General features: G+C 49.4%; 1 protein-coding gene across 1 annotated transcript in view; it reads left to right on the forward strand.

The window, feature by feature from the left end:
* The window catches only part of TTC3 (tetratricopeptide repeat domain 3), an 86398-nt gene that overhangs the window by 57378 nt on the left and 9695 nt on the right, over positions 1–19325 (forward strand). The window contains exons 32-40 of the mRNA XM_056119245.1: positions 4041–4202; positions 5989–7003; positions 8323–8388; positions 10050–10199; positions 14125–14264; positions 16078–16155; positions 17221–17317; positions 17914–18014; positions 19187–19277. Coding sequence (XP_055975220.1) covers positions 4041–4202; positions 5989–7003; positions 8323–8388; positions 10050–10199; positions 14125–14264; positions 16078–16155; positions 17221–17317; positions 17914–18014; positions 19187–19277 — 1900 coding nt within the window. The remainder of the gene's footprint in view (positions 1–4040; positions 4203–5988; positions 7004–8322; positions 8389–10049; positions 10200–14124; positions 14265–16077; positions 16156–17220; positions 17318–17913; positions 18015–19186; positions 19278–19325) is intronic.

Here is a 19325-nt window from a genome sequence, read left to right on the forward strand (position 1 = left end):
CCAGGGACCAAATCCAGGTCGCCTACATGCAAGGCCCTACCCTCCATATTATTGCCCTGGCCCTACTAGATGTCCTTGAAAATTGTGTTTTTTCTAATTTCTCTTTCTGAAAATGTGTCTCTGGTATGACTAGCTATTCTGACCCTTCTTGGCTCTGGTATAGCTTGACCTATGGTTTTTAAGGGCTGATAAGAAATCCTGAAGAGCTTATTTTATACCAATCCCAATTTAACATGGGCTAAGAAAATTTTTAATTCTCCTATTTTCTCAGTCAGATATTTGTATCTAAATAGTAATTGTCAACAGTAACTGTTCAACCTTAAATTATGTGGTAGTTTGTTGCATTATAATTGAGTATGTTACCTGTTATTTCTTTATATAATGTATTTAAATATTTTAATTGAATTATGATGAGTTGCTTATTCATGAATGGGTTTTTTTTTTTTTTTAATTTATTTATTTATTGAATCATTGTGGGAAAAGTTACAGAGCTTTCGGGTTTAGGTCTCAGTCATGTAGATACCAAACACATTTCCCTTTACCAATACTCATTTTTAACCCCGAACCCCAATAGACCCCCACCTCCCACCCCTCCCAATTCTTTGTGAGGCAGATGAGTTCTAGTTAATACTCTATCTACTTTGACTAGATAGATTATTTCGATAGAAGATGCACAATTATTGTTTAGAGTTTACGACCCCCCCCCCCCCCAATCAGACATGCTGAAACAGCGTTGTGAAATGATTTGCTTTCTACAACTTGGTTTAAGAACAAAATGATGTCGCGCGGCCGCAATAGCGGCCGCGCGGTTTTGAATTTCTGCTATTTTACTTATTGACCCTGGAAGAATTTCTATGAAAAGTTAGCTAGTTAAGAGATTGGTTTCTGTGCCCTGGAGTCGTGGCCGTGCCGGAGAGCCGCTCGTGGGGGGCAGCTGGCGACCTTGGTGGGGCGTGGGGGACGGCCCACAAAGCCCCCCTTCCCATGAGGTCCCCGCCGCTCCCCCCCCCCCCCGAGCCCGGCTCAAACCCGCTTTCCACAAGGCTCCCGTGCGGCCGCCATCTTTCTTTCCAGAGAGGAGCGGGCGGGCTGGTCAACGCCCTTCCCCCTCCGGGCAGGCTTGGTGGCGCGGATCAACACAAGTCCATTTGCTTTTCTGCTCCAAGCGGCTGGTTCTCTGTGCTAAGTCCTTGTGCCTCCGGGGCCGTGGCCGTGCCGGAGAGCCGCTCGTGGGGGGAAGCTGGCGACCTCGGTGGGGCGTGGGGGACGGCCCACAAAGCCCCCCTTCCCATGAGGTCCCCGCTGCTCCCCCCCCCGAGCCCGGCTCAAACCCGCTTTCCACAAGGCTCCCGTGCGGCCGCCATCTTTCTTTCCAGAGAGGAGCGGGCGGGCTGGTCAACGCCCTTCCCCCTCCGGGCAGGCTTGGTGGCGCGGATCAACACAAGTCCATTTGCTTTTCTGCTCCAAGCGGCTGGTTCTCTGTGCTAAGTCCTTGTGCCTCCGGGGCCGTGGCCGTGCCGGAGAGCCGCTCGTGGGGGGCAGCTGGCGACCTCGGTGGGGCGTGGGGGACGGCCCACAAAGCCCCCCTTCCCATGAGGTCCCCGCCGCTCCCCCCCCGAGCCCGGCTCAAACCCGCTTTCCACAAGGCTCCCGTGCGGCCGCCATCTTTCTTTCCAGAGAGGAGCGGGCGGGCTGGTCAACGCCCTTCCCCCTCCGGGCAGGCTTGGTGGCGCGGATCAACACAAGTCCATTTGCTTTTCTGCTCCAAGCGGCTGGTTCTCTGTGCTAAGTCCTTGTGCCTCCGGGGCCGTGGCCGTGCCGGAGAGCCGCTCGTGGGGGGCAGCTGGCGACCTCGGTGGGGCGTGGGGGACGGCCCACAAAGCCCCCCTTCCCATGAGGTCCCCGCTGCTCCCCCCCCCGAGCCCGGCTCAAACCCGCTTTCCACAAGGCTCCCGTGCGGCCGCCATCTTTCTTTCCAGAGAGGAGCGGGCGGGCTGGTCAACGCCCTTCCCCCTCCGGGCAGGCTTGGTGGCGCGGATCAACACAAGTCCATTTGCTTTTCTGCTCCAAGCGGCTGGTTCTCTGTGCTAAGTCCTTGTGCCTCCGGGGCCGTGGCCGTGCCGGAGAGCCGCTCGTGGGGGGCAGCTGGCGACCTCGGTGGGGCGTGGGGGACGGCCCACAAAGCCCCCCTTCCCATGAGGTCCCCGCCGCTCCCCCCCCCCCCAGCCCGGCTCAAACCCGCTTTCCACAAGGCTCCCGTGCGGCCGCCATCTTTCTTTCCAGAGAGGAGCGGGCGGGCTGGTCAACGCCCTTCCCCCTCCGGGCAGGCTTGGTGGCGCGGATCAACACAAGTCCATTTGCTTTTCTGCTCCAAGCGGCTGGTTCTCTGTGCTAAGTCCTTGTGCCTCCGGGGCCGTGGCCGTGCCGGAGAGCCGCTCGTGGGGGGCAGCTGGCGACCTCGGTGGGGCGTGGGGGACGGCCCACAAAGCCCCCCTTCCCATGAGGTCCCCGCCGCTCCCCCCCCCGAGCCCGGCTCAAACCCGCTTTCCACAAGGCTCCCGTGCGGCCGCCATCTTTCTTTCCAGAGAGGAGCGGGCGGGCTGGTCAACGCCCTTCCCCCTCCGGGCAGGCTTGGTGGCGCGGATCAACACAAGTCCATTTGCTTTTCTGCTCCAAGCGGCTGGTTCTCTGTGCTAAGTCCTTGTGCCTCCGGGGCCGTGGCCGTGCCGGAGAGCCGCTCGTGGGGGGCAGCTGGCGACCTCGGTGGGGCGTGGGGGACGGCCCACAAAGCCCCCCTTCCCATGAGGTCCCCGCCGCTCCCCCCCCCCCCCCGAGCCAGGCTCAAACCCGCTTTCCACAAGGCTCCCGTGCGGCCGCCATCTTTCTTTCCAGAGAGGAGCGGGCGGGCTGGTCAACGCCCTTCCCCCTCCGGGCAGGCTTGGTGGCGCGGATCAACACAAGTCCATTTGCTTTTCTGCTCCAAGCGGCTGGTTCTCTGTGCTAAGTCCTTGTGCCTCTGGGGCCGTGGCCGTGCCGGAGAGCCGCTCGTGGGGGGCAGCTGGCGACCTCGGTGGGGCGTGGGGGACGGCCCACAAAGCCCCCCTTCCCATGAGGTCCCCGCCGCTCCCCCCCCCGAGCCCGGCTCAAACCCGCTTTCCACAAGGCTCCCGTGCGGCCGCCATCTTTCTTTCCAGAGAGGAGCGGGCGGGCTGGTCAACGCCCTTCCCCCTCCGGGCAGGCTTGGTGGCGCGGATCAACACAAGTCCATTTGCTTTTCTGCTCCAAGCGGCTGGTTCTCTGTGCTAAGTCCTTGTGCCTCCGGGGCCGTGGCCGTGCCGGAGAGCCGCTCGTGGGGGGCAGCTGGCGACCTCGGTGGGGCGTGGGGGACGGCCCACAAAGCCCCCCTTCCCATGAGGTCCCCGCCGCTCCCCCCCCCCGAGCCCGGCTCAAACCCGCTTTCCACAAGGCTCCCGAGCGGCCGCCATCTTTCTTTCCAGAGAGGAGCGGGCGGGCTGGTCAACGCCCTTCCCCCTCCGGGCAGGCTTGGTGGCGCGGATCAACACAAGTCCATTTGCTTTTCTGCTCCAAGCGGCTGGTTCTCTGTGCTAAGTCCTTGTGCCTCCGGGGCCGTGGCCGTGCCGGAGAGCCGCTCGTGGGGGGCAGCTGGCGACCTCGGTGGGGCGTGGGGGACGGCCCACAAAGCCCCCCTTCCCATGAGGTCCCCGCCGCTCCCCCCCCCCCGAGCCCGGCTCAAACCCGCATTCCACAAGGCTCCCGTGCGGCCGCCATCTTTCTTTCCAGACTCATGAATGGGTTTTAAGCTACAATGTTCCAATACCAACTTCTTCTATGTCTGTCCCTCTCCCTCTGACCCATTTCTCTTAGCACGATACCTCTAGATCCCTCCTTAGATCAACAAATTGTATGGCAGCATCATTCCTGACAGCCAAGTAGTGTCTCACTGTGACTTGTCCTTATTTTAAACTTGTTTTGTGTTCACCTAAAACTTTACTATTTACCAAATTGTCTTTGATCGGCAGAAGCAGTTCAAGTTCTTCAGGCCCATTTGTGGTACCTGACCATCTCCGGCAGGATGTGGAAGAATTCGAAGCCCTGTATGAGCAGCACAGCGGAGAGTATGTTATCCGCAACAAGAAGCTATGGGACATTAACCCCAAGCAGAAGTGCTCGACTCTGTATGAGTGAGTATTCCATGATTCCTCCCATTGGGATTGCATACTTAAGCTGCCAGATGTTTTCAGTTTCTCACTCTCTATCCCTTTTTTTTTGTTTGTTTGTTTTTGCTTTTTGGGGTCACATCCGGCAGTGCTCCGAGGTTACTCCTGGCTCTGCACTCAGGAATTACTTCTGGCGGTGCTCAGGAAACCATATGGGATGCCGGGAATCGAACCCGGGTCGGGTCGGCCACATGCAAGGCGTTTGCATGTACTGTAGCTCTATCCACTGTACTGTAGCTCTATCCCTTATTTTTATGAAAGGGAATCCTTGGCTCATCTGCCCAGAGGGAGGAAAACGTAATTTCACAGGTTTTGTCGTCTAATATACCAAGTTAGTTGCATGTTCTTGGTGCCTGTGTTTAGAGCCCTCAGGATTAAACATAGATACCTTCTGCTGGTCACACTCTCGTTGTGCCCCAATGGGCCTGAGTGCCCAGTCAGTATCTCCTTGTTACGAATTCCCAAGGACATATTGGAGACAGAGGCGTGTGATGATTTGAATTTGTTGCCCTGTTGGTGGGAGCAGCTGCTTGACATCTCATAACAAGTGACATCTCATAACAACGTCACTTGAGGGAACCTGAGAGAAAAGGCAGATTTTGCTTGGCATTGGTCAGCACTGTGGGACGCCCTCGTTAGATGAGGCAGGGAGTGAAGTCTAGGTAAAGGCCTTCTGCTCTGGGCTCTCCCCGGCTTGCTGACATGTGGTCGCTCTTCTTTGTTGCGATGGGCAAGGCCGTGTTATAGCCCTTACTTATTTCTCTCTCCCATTTATTAATGTATTTTACTTCACAAAAATGAAAAACAATACAAAAATCTGCAATAAACATTAAAGGTGAGAGGCCAGAGCTTAGTACATAAGTATGGTGCTTGCCTTGCTTGCAGACGAAGTGGGTTCAATCCCCGGCATCCCTTTTGGTCCCATGATGAGTGACTGAAATGATTTCTATACTAAGAGTAATCCCTGAGTACAGCTGGGAGTGGTGATGGGGGGCAAAAGCAGGAAGGGGGCGGGAAAAAAATTTTAATTTGAATGCTGAGAGTCTTCTGAGAAAACTTTGACTCAGTCCATTCTTTCTTCCCTCCTTAGTTCATCCCAGATATTCGGTGACAGGGGCTAGAGTGATAGCACAGCGAGTGGGTAGGGCGTTTGCCTTGCACACGGCTGACCCAGGTTCAATTCCCAGCATCCCATATGGTCCCCTGAGCACCGTCAGGACTAATTCCTGAGTGCAGAGCCAGTAGTAACCCCTGTGCATAGCCAGGTGTGAGCAAAAAAGAAAAAAAAACAGATGTTCGGTGACAGACTCTTGGTTTTCTTGGGAGTTGAAGTGTAAATGACAGATATTTCTAGAGATTCTTGAACAGTTGAGTACATAGATAGTTACATTTTTATTATAAGTGGTAATAACTTGACATGGGAATAAAAGGCTTCATGTGCTTTTTCTTTCTTTTTTTTCTTTTTTACCGACTTCCTCGAAAATAAGTTCTCCTCCTTGTTAGCACTCAATGTTATATATTTTCCTTCCTGGTATGGTAGAGATAGAATACCCTCATTTGGTTTGGCTTTTTTTTTGGCGGGGGGGGGGGGGGGCCTGCTCCCCAAACACACAAAAAGTAATACTTTTATTAATAAGCATGTGAAATAGTATCTTCTTTAGGAGACCTTTGGTAAACTTTTTTTTTTAATCAGATAAACACGTACCAGTACTTCGTTGCCTTAACTCATGTAAATATCAATTTTTCTCAGTTACTTTTCCCAGTTGCTGGAGGAACACGGTCCCTTGGACACAAGTAACAAGATGTTCTCCGAGGAATACGAGTTCTTTCCCGAAGAAACCCGACAGATCCTGGAGAAAGCGGGCGGCTTGAAATCCTTCCTCCTGGCCTGCCCTCGGTTCGTCTTAATCGACAACTGCATTGCGCTGAAGAAGGTCGCCTCCCGCCTCAAGAAGAAGAGGAAGAAGAAGAACATGAAAACCAAAGTGGAAGAAATCTCCAAATCCGGAGAGTTTCTGCGCAGCAAACTCCCTCTGAATCCAGCCGCACGGGAGTTCAAACCCGACGTCAAGCCTAAGCCAGTGTGTGAAGCCCCTCCGGTGCCATCGTCGGAGACGCCCGGGGCGGGACCTGCCAATCCTCCCGCAGCAGCCAGGGATGCTCTGAAGCCCAAGCCCGTCCCCAACCATCCTTCCGGCCCAGTTTCCAAGGAGGAGGCCCCCAAAGCCGCCACCTCCGATGCCACCGCCCCCGTGTGCGAGGAGGCTGCTCCCCAGCATGGGGCGGAGGCCGTGAAGCCCACCTACTGGACCCAGCCCCAGCTCGTCACGGGATACTGCACCTACGTCCCCTTCCAGGGCTACGGCCTCTCCCAGACACCGCCCGGCTACATCAACGTTATCACCAGCGTGCCACAGTACACCAATGTCTACACTCCGGTGGCCGGTGTCGCTCCCGAGTACCCGCTGCAGGCTCCGGTGCCCGTGGTGCCCTCGATCGGGGCCAGCACTGCGGCCGAGGCCGGCACTCAGGGTCTCGAGGGTACCCCGCTGAATGCTGAGGGCATCCCTGCGAGCCAGGGGCCGTCGGAAACGCAGGTCCTACCGGTCACCCCGGCACCCCCTGCCGAGCCTCTGACTGGCACCGATGATGCACCTGGCAAAGCCCACAGTGAAGCAAGCGGAGAAGGCAGCCACGGCGAAGGCGGTGTGGGCAGTGCCAGCCACGTGGCAGATGTTCCACAGACAAAAGTGGCTGCTACACAGGTGATTCTTAAACAGGAGTGCCACAGACTGGGGGGGGGGGGGGGGCGGTGTACAAGGAAGCACCTTAACCTCCTGGACTATCTTTCCAGCCCAGGAAGAACATCTTTTTAAATGCTTCCACTTGATTATTTTTTGTTTGTTTGTTTTTATGTTTTGGTCACACCCAGCGATGCGCAGGGGTTACTCCTGGCTCTGCACTCAGGAGTTACTCCTGGCGGTGCTCAGGGGACCATATGGGATGCTGGGAATCGAACCCGGGTCGGCCGCTTGCAAGGCAAATGCCCTACCCGCTGTGCTATCTCTCCAGCCCGTCAATGCTAGTTTTTAACAAATCAGTTTAGGGACTATTGCTCCAGCCCTTTCTGCTTTATTTTTGACTGCTTTATATTTATTCAGCTACTTCATAGTAATTGATTTTATTGTGGTTAGTGAGGCCACCTAGAAAAATTTGGGTTTGGGGCCATATCCATAGAGAGGTGCTCATCGCTTCGTCCTAACTCTGTGCTCAGGGATCAGTCCTGATGGGCTCGGGGACCCTGTGGGATGCTGGGGATTGAAGATGGGCCAGGCGAGTACAAGCCAAGGGCGCTGTACTTTCTCTCTGGTCCCTCACTTAAAAATATTTTTAAATTTTTTACGGAGTCTGACAGAGTCTTCGGTCCCTTTTCCCTCTACTCAGTGTTTGCACAGACAGTGGTGTCTGCGGATGTGATCTTCTTAGGGCCCATAAGCGAGGATCGAGAGATGACTGCAGCTGTTGAGGGTTTGTCCCCACGTGAGAGGTAGCCACGTTGACTTTAGCTCCACATTACACCGGGGTACTCCCAGCTGAGGGTGCTCCCTTGTACGACTGAGCACAGGCAGTAAAGAGGAGGGAATATGTTACTTACACACACAGAGACTCACACACGGCCCCACTGGAGAGCAGAGGCAGTAAAAGAGGAGGAGGGGAGTATGTTTTACACACACACACACACACACACACACACACACACACGGTTCCTTCCTTGCCAGCGTGAGCAGGGATTTTAGTTTCTCCAGAGGTGATGCTATTGGGCTTGGCTCCATTGCATTCGTGCTGGATTTTCCTTCTGCTCCTTCAATTAGCTTTCTAGATTATTATAAAAAAAGTTGGATAATAATGCTAAATACTCATTTTTACTTGACTAGTACAGGTATTTTTAGGAAAGCGTAAACTATTAACTAAATTCCCCCTCCTCAATCTTGAAAGTATTGTTTCACATTTCTTGGTGTTATTACATGATGGATTTATTTTTCTGGAGTAATTGAGACATTAAATGTTTGTTTTTTTCCCTAAGGTGTCTTGGGATATAATGAATCAAGAAGTCAATACTGAGCCCTATGATCCTTTTGAGACTAAACAGGTGAGTTAAAAACCATACTCAAGTGCTATCTTGCATTATTTGAAAAAAAATCATATTAAACTGTTTAACAATTTAATTTTTATTAGCTGAATAGAAATGACACGCTAGAATTAGTTTGGAGCAAGCTAATTGCGTATAAGTTTTAGAACATAAAAACTAAATTTATGTATATAAACATACATAATATAAGGAATTTGGGAAGGGGAGTAAGAGTGGAAGAAAAATTTCTTCATCGCTTACTTATTTCAAAGTATAGTGGTTTTATTACTTTAAATGTATAAATGACACTTTCCTAAGTTAGGATTTATTCACATTAATAATGTGGATGCATTATTAATAATGTGGATGCATTATAAAGACTGTCACCACCTTAAGGATGATTCAGTTGAAATATCATTATGTTCCCTGTGTTAATATATTAAAAGTTATTTGGAACCAGAATAGTACAGCGTGAAGGGCACTTACCTTGTATACGGCCACTTTGGTTTGATTTCCTGAACACCGCTTAAGAGTAATTTCTTAACACCACTGGGTGTAGCCCAAAAACCAAAAAGGAAAATTCTGTTGTTTATTTCTTGTTTTTGGGCCACACCCAAAGATGTTCAAAGATTACTTCTGGCTGTGCACTCAGAATTACTCTTGGTGGGGCTCAAGGGACAATACGGGAAGCTGGGGATCGAACCTGGTTTGCCCGCATGCAAAGCAAACACTCTACCCACTGCACTATTACTTCTGTCCCTTTTAAAAATATAATGGAGGGAGAAACATATATATGTATATATAATAGAGGGGGGCTGGAGTGATAGCACAGCGGGTAGGGCGTTTGCCTTGCACACGACCAACCCGGGTTTGATTCCCAGCATCCCATATGGTCCCCCTGAGCACCGCCAGGAGTAATTCCTGAGTGCATAGCCGGAAGTAACCCCTGTGCATCGCTGGGTGTGACCCAAAAATCAAAATAATAAACAAGAATAATAATATAGATTTAATCAACTCTATAGTTGCTGAAAAGGTTTTTGATAAAATTCAAATCACATTCACTAAAACAGAAAATGGAAATAGGTGAATATTCTCAACAGGTTACTATTTCTCAAAAGCCTTAAAATGTTTTGTTTGCAAGAGGCACTGCGTGGGTCCCCAAACACCACTGGGTTTGGTCCAGCAAACCCCAAAACAGTGAGCAGATAACCCTTAGGACTGTGTTAAAAATAATAGCTGAAAAATGGTGGGAAAACCTGGGGTGTAGCTTAGCAGTAGACACTTTGCCTGGCATGTGTTAAGCCCTGGATTTCATCCCTACCACTGCAAAAGGGGAAAAAAAGAACAAATCTTAAATGAGAAAAAGAGGTAAGGTTGTATCCATGATAAATAATGTGGTACATTTTGGAACTTGTGGAGAATAACGTTCAGACTGACTGTGAAACCTGCTGAAACAAATATTCAGAACGTATTGTACTGGTGGAAAAGTTTCAGCATGAATTAATGGGCTGTTTTTATTAAACTGTGTTTAGAGGTTTTTAAGTTTTGAATTATTGTGGTATTTCTTCTGTAAATTTTCACCTGCCTTTTTATTGTGCTTTATATAAAGATGGTTCAGAACCAGATCAGAGACATTTTAACAAACTGCTTACAGTCGATGATTTTTGTCATTTTACTTTTAGGGGGATATTTCAGAGATTGAAAAGGAGTACCATGTTCTACAAGAGCAGCTTCAGGAAGCTTGTGACAATTACGAGCAGAAAAAACTCCAGGGTTCAGAAGAGACCAAGGATTTGGAAGAAAAGTTGACACGGAACTTGGAAGAAAACAAGGTAATCCTGTCCGAAGGGTCTGTGTCAGTCAGCGCATGGCACCCTGAGCAGAGCCTTATTCATGAACTTAAGTGAACTGAAATTCACTCAGCTGCCACATTGCATGTGAGACAAAGGATCCATCCTATGCATTGCCTGCTCCTGTTAAACTTAAATCTGTATTCTGGTAACTAGTTTGAGCTCAGGTATTTTCCGTATATTGAGAGAGTAAATAGTGCACATTTAGGGCATTTGCACATGGCTGACCTGGGTTTAATCCCTGGAATCCCATATGGTCCTGAGTCCCTCCAGGAGTAAGCCCTGAGCACTATCGGTTTGGTCCCAAAATAAAACAGTAAAACAAAATTCTTTTCCATATTGAGAGTTAGTGTGAGTGGGCTGGAGCGATAGCACAGCGGGTAGGGCATTTACCTTGCACGCGGCTATCCCAGGTACGATTTCCAGCATCCCATATGGTCCCACGAGCACTGCCAGGAGTAATTCCTGAGTGCAGAGCCAGGAGTAACCCCTGAGCATCAATCGGTATGACTTAAAAAGCAAAAATAAATAAATAATAAATTAAAAAATAAGATCTTCTGTAAGCAAGGGGATATTAATTAAGAAAGAAATTATTCCAAAAGTCTGGATCAATAGCTAGGGGATCATATGAAATGGAAGGAAATTAGCTTAAAGTTGGACCTTCATCAGATCACACATGTATTCAGATTCGTTGTTTGCAGAAGAAAAGGGCCAGTTTGTCAAGGTTACAAACTGTCTAGGACTGACTGACACTTGCCCTGTGGCTGAAGAGATTTGAAAGATGGAAACAGCTGGAATCAGAGTCGATGCTTGGTTTCCTGTTCTTAATAATCAGAAGAGGGAAATAAAATTAAGGCTACCTAGCATAGTGTGGATGGATCACACGTTTGAAAAAGCTACTTGGGGGAAGACTGAACCAAATGAAATCTATTTTATAGCATGTGGTGATATTTGGTCAAAGGGACAAAGTAAATGCTTTTTACCTCCAGGGGCCGGGTTTGATCCACGGAATTCCATAGTCTCTGGAGTACCTCTGACCCCGGCACTGCTAGGTGTGGCCCAAGAAACTGAATCATGTTCTTTATAAGTTTTGCATGACCTGGAAGATTCAGGTTCCATACATTCATGCTGGGGAGCACATGCTTTGTATGCGAGAACCCTGAGTTCAGTCCACCAGTACACACAAGGGCTGTCTCCCCTCACTCACCCTGCGGCCAATTGTGCCCCCCCCCCCCAAAAAAAAAAGGTGTGGGTTACATTCATGTGGGGATGCATGTAGCCACACAGGAGGCGGGTGTAGGAACCGCAGCTGCTGACGGTGGACAGCTGGGGGGGGGGGGGGGAGTAAGTGGGATTTCCATCTGGCTTGAGGCCTTTCCCATTTCCGAATTTGTTCTGCGCGCATCCTATGTACTCTTCTTCCTTTGTGTGCTTGAGAGGTTAGAGTGTCAAGCACGCAGGGGAGAGGCGGTGAGAGCCCCCGCTCTGCTTGGCCTCGTCTTTGAGTCTGTGAGCCTGATTTCCCCGGCTCTTCTCAAGAGTGTCGGCCGGTTTTTAAGAAGAGCCGGTGCCCCGTCTGTCTCCCTGGCTTTCTGGCATATGCAGTACACACCTGTTTCTGTGCAGGGGAGGCTGACTCGGTTTGCTCTCCAGCAGAGCAGAGGAGAGCTATGGTCGTTCGTGAACCATGGTTGTGCTCGTGGTCTGCGTGTGGAGGGACCCTTCGCACACACAGAAGGCAGGGCTGTGTGTCTGGCCCGGTCAGCAGGAGAAGCTTGCTGTGTCATCCTAGGCTGCTTGCGTGTGCGTAGGATTTTCCATGACTGAACCACATGCATGAGTGTTTCTTACACCTCGTGCCTGTGGATACCTGCCAAGTAGGTTCTTCTGCCCTGGCATAACTTGGTTTGCACGTCACCGCCCAAGGACTGGTTCCACAGTGAAATCACTGGCTCGGAATAGAAGCAGAGCCGAATGGCAAGGCATGCTGTGGCCAGCGGCCACGGGACAGGAGTGACTCGGGTAGAAGCAGGCTTTCCAGACGGGCCAGCCTGGGTGTCGTCAGCGTGGAGATGAGTCCGCACTCGGGCTTGCAGAGGACATGAGGATGGCTGTCCCCAGGCCAGAGGCCACGGCACGGACGTGTCCTTGGAGCTCTGCTGCCTAAGAACACCTCCTGGGCCCTTGACTGGTCAGCACAGCGGCTCCCAGGAGCACGGAAAGCCTCACGGATGGAGTGTCCTGAGGTCTTTCTCAGTGCTGACCTCACTGCCAATATTCCCTGCGGGCTTTGTGGGTCCACTCTGGGTCCTCTCCCTACGGAGGAGACTCCGAATTCCTTCAGCTGAGCTGGTCCTCGTGACCCAATGGGCAGAGCCTGAGCAGGAAGCTCAGACTCCAGAACACAGGTGTGTGGGGTGGAGGGGATACAAGCCCCTGAGCAGAAGAGATAAGCTCCCATTGCTGAACATTTAGCTGCTTTCTTTTGGTTTGAGTTTTTTGGGTTTTTTTTTTTTTTCAATCAGTACTGCTTTATTTTCTCCTCATATTAATGATCAGAAACACTACTACAGAGAATGTTTTCTTTGTACATGACCGGTGTGGACACACAGGTGCCCTCTGAAAGTATTGCTGGTTTTCAACAGCCGGCCCTGTTGAAAAGAGATATAAAACTTGTAGAGAATTCTCAGGTTCAGAAGAAGTTGGGTTGGGTTTTATTTTGGGAGGTAGGGACTGGCATTTTGAGTCACACCCAGCTGTGCTCTGGGATCACTCCTGGCAGTGCTAGGGATTGAACGGGGTTTTGCCACATGGCAAAACAAGTGCCTTGACTTCTGAATTCCCTCTCCAGCCACCAGAACTGCTTTACCTGCTATTCCCTCTCCCCTCTCTCGCCTTCTCCCTCACCCCAGCCCCCAGAATTTTTTAAAAAGCAACACCTGGGGTTGGAGTGACAGCATAGCTCGTAGGGCGTTTGCCTTGCACGAGCCAACCCGGGTTTGATTCCCAGCATCCCATATGGTCCCCTGAGCACCACCAGGGGTAATTCCTGAGTGCATGAACCAGGAGTAACCCCTGTGCACCACCAGGTGTGACCCAAAAAGCCAAAACAAACAAACAAACAAACAAAAAAAAAAAAAAGCAACACCTGGGCAGCGAGGAGGCCCCAAGGAGCTGGAGTATATACTGGAGTATGTGCAGATCCGGGTTAGCCCCCTAGCCAGAGTGATAGAACAGCAAGGTGGGCACCTGGAGGTTCCAAGCTCCATCCCTGGCACCCAAGTGGTCACTCAAGCACCACTTTTGCCACCACCACCCCCAATAGAAAATAGACCACTGGGGCTGGAGCAATAGCACAGCTGGTGACTCAGGTCAGCAGCGTGCATGACAGATACCCTTCCCATTGTGCTGTCTCTGTCCTCTTTCTTTTTTAGGGGTGGGGGTGTGTCAAGCCTGGCAATTCTCAGGGTTACTCCTGACTCTGTGCTCAGGAATTAGTCCTGATGGTGCTCGGTAGACCATACTGGATACCAGGGATCAAAGGCAAGTAGGCCACTTGCAAGGCAAATGCCCTGTCTGGCCTATCCCTCCGGGCTTCTCTGTTCTTGTTCTGGTTTGCTGCTGAGAGAGCAGGGAGGTCTGAGCCCTTGTTTGGTATGACACTGCATCTCGGGCTCAGAAGGATTGTAGCTTGCTGTGACTAGCTGCTTGCTCTGCTGGGCATGGAGTCGTTGATGGAAAGGAAGCAGTTACAGCATTCCAGTATTAGGCTCACAGGTAGACTCACAGGTAGAGCACTGAGCTGGGAGTGACCCTGTGTATGGTCCACTGTGCCTGTGAAACCAAACCAAAAAAAGTAAAATCTTCCCGTATTCATTTAACTCCTTTTTTTTTTTTTTTTTTTTAGATTTCAAAGACTGAACTAAATTGGTTCCTTCAGGACTTGGAAAAGGAAGTCAAAAAATGGCAGCAGGAGAAGAAAGAAATTCAAGAAAAACTCAAAGCCCTGAAGAAGAAGATGAAAAAGGTTTTAAATGCCAGTGAAAAGTAAGCAACAAGTGAAAGGCAGTCGGATTTTTATGGTTCATTGTGGTTTGAAGTGGGGGTTGTATTTTGGGGTATTTTTGACATCTTTGATGTTCACTTTCAAATTACGCCAGTAAATACTTCGAGTATCTGGGGCCAGAGTGATACTGCAGCAGGTGCGGCACTTGCCTTGCATGTAGTCGACCTGCGTTTGGTCTCTGGCACCCCAGCTGGTCCTCTGAGCCTGCCAGGAGTGATCCCACCGGGTGTGCTCCAAAAAGCAAAACAAAATTGACATGATCCTTTTTATCGCTTAAGGAACATGTATTTGGGAATTATCTCCCTAAAATGGTTTTTCCAGCTGCTGTGTTTTTAGGGAAACTAACGTGCAAATCAGCCAAGGACTCGCTGGCTGCACAGCCTCCGTCTCTGTGAGCTTACAACTCGGACCCTCTCTTTCCTTCTCTGTCAAGTGAGGGCCCTGGGCCACATCCATAGTACAGTGGGCCGGGAGCTTGCCTCATAGCCGGCCGACCCACCCTCAGTCTTAAGCACTCCGTATACCACCCTGAGTACCACCGAGCAGTAATTCCTGGGTGCAAAGACTGGAGTCACCCCCAAGCATTGCTGGGATTGCCCCCCTATCTCCCCCCAAAAAATATAGCCTGAGACTAGTCTCTCGGGTTCTACCTAAAGCTAAGGTTCTACAAAGGTTGTGATATTTATATTGCTAATATTCTGAATGTAAAATTTGTTTAATTTGACTTTATAGTTTGAAGAACCTTTAATACATCATAGATACTGAGATTGTCAGATGGGCCAGATTTGTTTGAAGATTCTCTTAACCTGTCTCTAACTGTCTCTCTTTCCCCAGACGGATGATATACGGATTCTGAGCTTATTATCCACCACTGTGTAACAAACTCAGTGGTTGAGTTAATGACCCTTTAATTGAATCCTAATACAGCCTGGGCTGATTTTAGCTGTTCTGTTGGTTTTGCCCGTGAATTAACATATTGTCAACTCAGACATACTATCGAACTAGACAAAACAGATGAAGCACTTGATAAGAAAACTTTTTTTTGTTTTGTTTTGTTTTGTTTTGGGGCCACCTCCTGGAGCGATAGCACAGCGGTAGGGCGTTTGCCTTGCACACGGCCATCATGGCTGACCCGAGTTCGATTCCTCCGCCCCTCGGAGAGCCCGACAAGCTACCGAGAGTATCTCACCCACATGGCAGAGCCTGGCAAGCTACCTGTGATGTATTCGATATGCCAGACACAGTAACAACAAAGTCTCCAATGGAGACGTTACTGGGCCCGCTCGAGCAAATCGATGAACAACAGGAGGACAGTGACAGTGACCCTGCAGTGCTCAGGGGTTATTTCTGGTTCTGCACTCAGGGATCACTCCTGGTGGGGCTTGGGGAACCATATGGGATGCTGGGGATCGAACCCAGGTCAGTTGTGTGGCAGAAAAATGCCCTACCCACTATACTATGACTTCAGTCCCAAAAAAATGTTTTCTGTGTTAGCATGCAAACTGCTTCCACAAACAGATTTGTCAGTTGCTTTGTAACTACATGGGATAGAATTGCTGACAATAAATTACAAAAGACTATAGGAATTTTTTTTTTAATTTCTTCTTAAAGCCTACTTATTCTTCCCTCAGGCTGACCACGGTGTGGGGGTGGGGGAGACTCTTTAGAACATAATAGAAATGAAAGCAAATGTATTAGAAGAAATGTTTTCATGGATATGGTAAGCATTTGTTCTGTGGGATCGTGTTTTTAAAATCCTTGAGAATTAAAATTTCGTGGTTATCCTTACAATAGGCTTACTGAGAAAAATGAGGAAAACGATGAAAATGATAAGAAACATGACTTCTTCCTGGATGAGTCTCCTGAAATCAGGCAAGTTGGGGTTCTTTGTAGACAGGGCAGGTGGGTGGCGTCACCCAATGACACTGGCTAGCCAGGCTGTGTAGGTCGATGCTAAGACCAGAAGGTTCTGGGGGGTTCGGCAGCATAGCTGATGGTCCAGGGGCTTGACAGCATGTGCCCTTTCCGTGTTTCCAGTATTTATCTGTAGGTAGGGTGTTTGCCTCGCACGAGGCCGACCCAGGTTCGATTCCTAGCATCCCATGTGGTCCCCCGAGCACCGCCAGTTGTAATTCCTGAGTGTAAAGCCAGGAGAAAATCCTGTGCATCGCCGGGTGTGACCCAAAAATCCTCCCCCCCCCCCAAAAAAAAGTTTATTACTATGGGCCAGAGCGATAGCACAGCATGTGGAGTGTTTGCCTTGTATATAGCCAATCTGGGTTTATTCTCTGCCACGTATGGTTTTCCCAAGCCCTGACAGGAATAATCCCTGAGCATGAGCTAGGTGTGGCCCACAAATTTTTCTGTTGTTGTCTTAAAGTGTATTACTATAGAGAGATTAACAAATCACTTTTTGGCCTGGAGTGATAGCATAGCATGTAGGGCGCTTGCCTTGCACGCGGCAGACCCGGGTTCGATTCCCAGCATCCCATATGGTCCTCCAAGCACCGCCAGGAGTAATTCCTGAGTTCAGAGGGAGGAGTAACCCCTGAGCATCACTGGGTGTGACCCAAAAAGCAAAAAAAAAAAAAAATCACTTTTCCCTTTTTGGTTATTTCCTTATTGGTCAGAATAGAATTTCTGACTTAGAATGAAGGGTTACCTATAAAATATGTTGTTATTGCCAGGCCATATTCTACCTGCCCTCACAGAAAGAGTGAACCAGTTTCTCAAATTCCCACCAGTGGTTTGAATTCCCAATCTTCCTCTGATCATTTGTAAAACACACAACACCCACGTGTGAGTCTGTGTACTAGACAAGAATTTAGAAGATGTTCTATGTATGTCTGTGGCATCATTTCAAAGCTGGGCTTAAACTCTGATAACCTCATGGTTAAGCTTTTTGCAAGACCTTTGTTTTTCCCTTCCCATTTGCAGTAACCCATTCTCTGATGAGAAAATGCAGATTGAGGACTGCATAAAAAAAGGCAAGGAAAACTACGAAGAGAGCCTTAGCCGAGCGATGTCTGCAGAGGTGAGTCCAGGATGCTGCGGGACCAACAGGTTGGCTCGCGGCAGCCCCTGAAAGAAACGCAGCTAACCAGGAGAGCAATGTCTCAGCTAGTAGTGTGACCTCGGAGGGGCCGCGTGTGAGCGCCACAGCTATGTGCAAGCCTCTGCACTGTGCGAGGGACACAGGCGTCACACTGTATCAAATTTTATAAAATCTGCAAGTTGCCACGGCCTGGCATGTGCACCCCCCAGTCATGCAGCAATGAGATGGCAGGCAGGCGGTTCTTGGGGACAAAAATAAGTTGATTTGCTTAGGGTTCGTTCTGGTGGATAAGTACTCCCAGTGCTCACCTGTCTGTATTTGTGTTCTGTGTCTTGAGAAATGATCCCCGAGGGTACCTCGTTGTTACCTGACTTTGGTCCTCATTTCCAGAGCTAGAAATTTTCAGCGTCTTCACTTGTGTGAAACAGTAACATAATCTGGTGCTTCTGATCTCAGAGTGTTATATGAGGGCAATGGTGAAGGTGACCGTTTATATCGTTTCCGCTTACCAACCTTACAAGCGTTTACGCTTTTCCGTTTTGAGATCACTAAGGCGTTCTTGGGTGTAATGATAGGTCTCTGTGCTCGAAACCTGGAAGGAGACGGAGATGTACAAGTTGCAGATCCTGGAGTCACAGGCTGAGGCATACCTGAAGAACCTCAAGCTCGTGAGCAGGTGTGGTCCCGCATCTCCCCTGTAACGCAGTAGATTGGCTAGAACTGATAGCAGGGGGTATCTTCTATTAGACAAGACCCCTTTGTTTTTTTTTGTTTTTTTTTTGTTTGTTTGTTTTTTTTTTTTTTTTTTTAGTGAAACACCATGAGGTACAGTTGTAGACTTAACAAACTTTCATGCTTGGGTTTCAGTTATACAATGGTTGAGTACCCATCTCTCCACCAGTGCCCATTCTCCACCACCAATGATCCTACTAGCCCTCTCACACTCCCACCCCCACCCCACCCCGCCTCTGTGGCAGGGCATTCCCTTTTGCTCAGCCTTTCCCTTAGAGCGTTGTAGTTTGCAGTAGAGGTTTTGAGTGGCCATCATGTTCGATAGACAAGACCCCTTTAATAGTTATGTAACCGGTACATGTTCACTTGTTGGAAAAAATCAAGACATATCAGCAAAATTAGATTCATGATTTTACATTGATGTGTGGTTCGTTCATATTTTGGAATAAATTCATTACTATGTGGGGAAAAGGCAAAGCATATTAGAAAATGTGATTTTTATTTTTATTTTTTTTTTGTTTTTTTTGGTTTTTTTTGTTTGCTTTTTGGGTCACACCTGGCGATCCACAAGAGTTCCTGGTTTATGCACTCAGGAATTACTCTTGGCAGTGCTCAGGGGACCATATGGAATGCTGGGAATTGAACCTAGGTCGGCTGCATGCAAGGCAAACGCCCTACCCGCTGTTCTGTTGCTCTAGCCCCAATTTTTTTGTTTTATTTGCCCAGGGCCCAACTCTTGGCAGGGCTATAGGGACCATATGGAATGCAGGGAATTGAACCCAGGTCAGCAGTGTGCAGTGCAAGCAGCTTCCCCACTATACTATCTCTCCGGCTGCAACTTCACTCTCTAATAGCTGTGTCTACGGGCCAGAGCGATAGTACAGGGGAACGTTTGCCTTGCACACAGCCGACCTGGGTTCCATCCCGGGCATCCCTATGGTCCCTTGAGCCCGCTAGGAGTGATCCCTGCATAGCCCCAAATCATAAATAATAAAAAATGTGCATGTGTGTTATCAATCCTATTAAATGTATCTCTCATGTTTGGTTTTCTTGGTAGTTTTTCACATGTTTTAAATTGATCACCATTAATCATTTCTTATTTTCCTTCCTGTTCAGTGATTCTGCAGCATATCCTGACATAGAGTCGGACATACAGTCCTGGGAATCATTCCTTTCGGATGTCCAAAAAGAAACTGAGAAAGCGAAGGTAAGATACACGCTTTATAACTCTGTCTGAATCTGTGGGTGTAGTTGT

This window comes from Sorex fumeus, unplaced genomic scaffold (assembly GCF_029834395.1).
Source record: "Sorex fumeus unplaced genomic scaffold, SorFum_2.1 ptg000041l, whole genome shotgun sequence".
In the NCBI taxonomy this organism is placed as follows: domain Eukaryota; kingdom Metazoa; phylum Chordata; class Mammalia; order Eulipotyphla; family Soricidae; genus Sorex; species Sorex fumeus.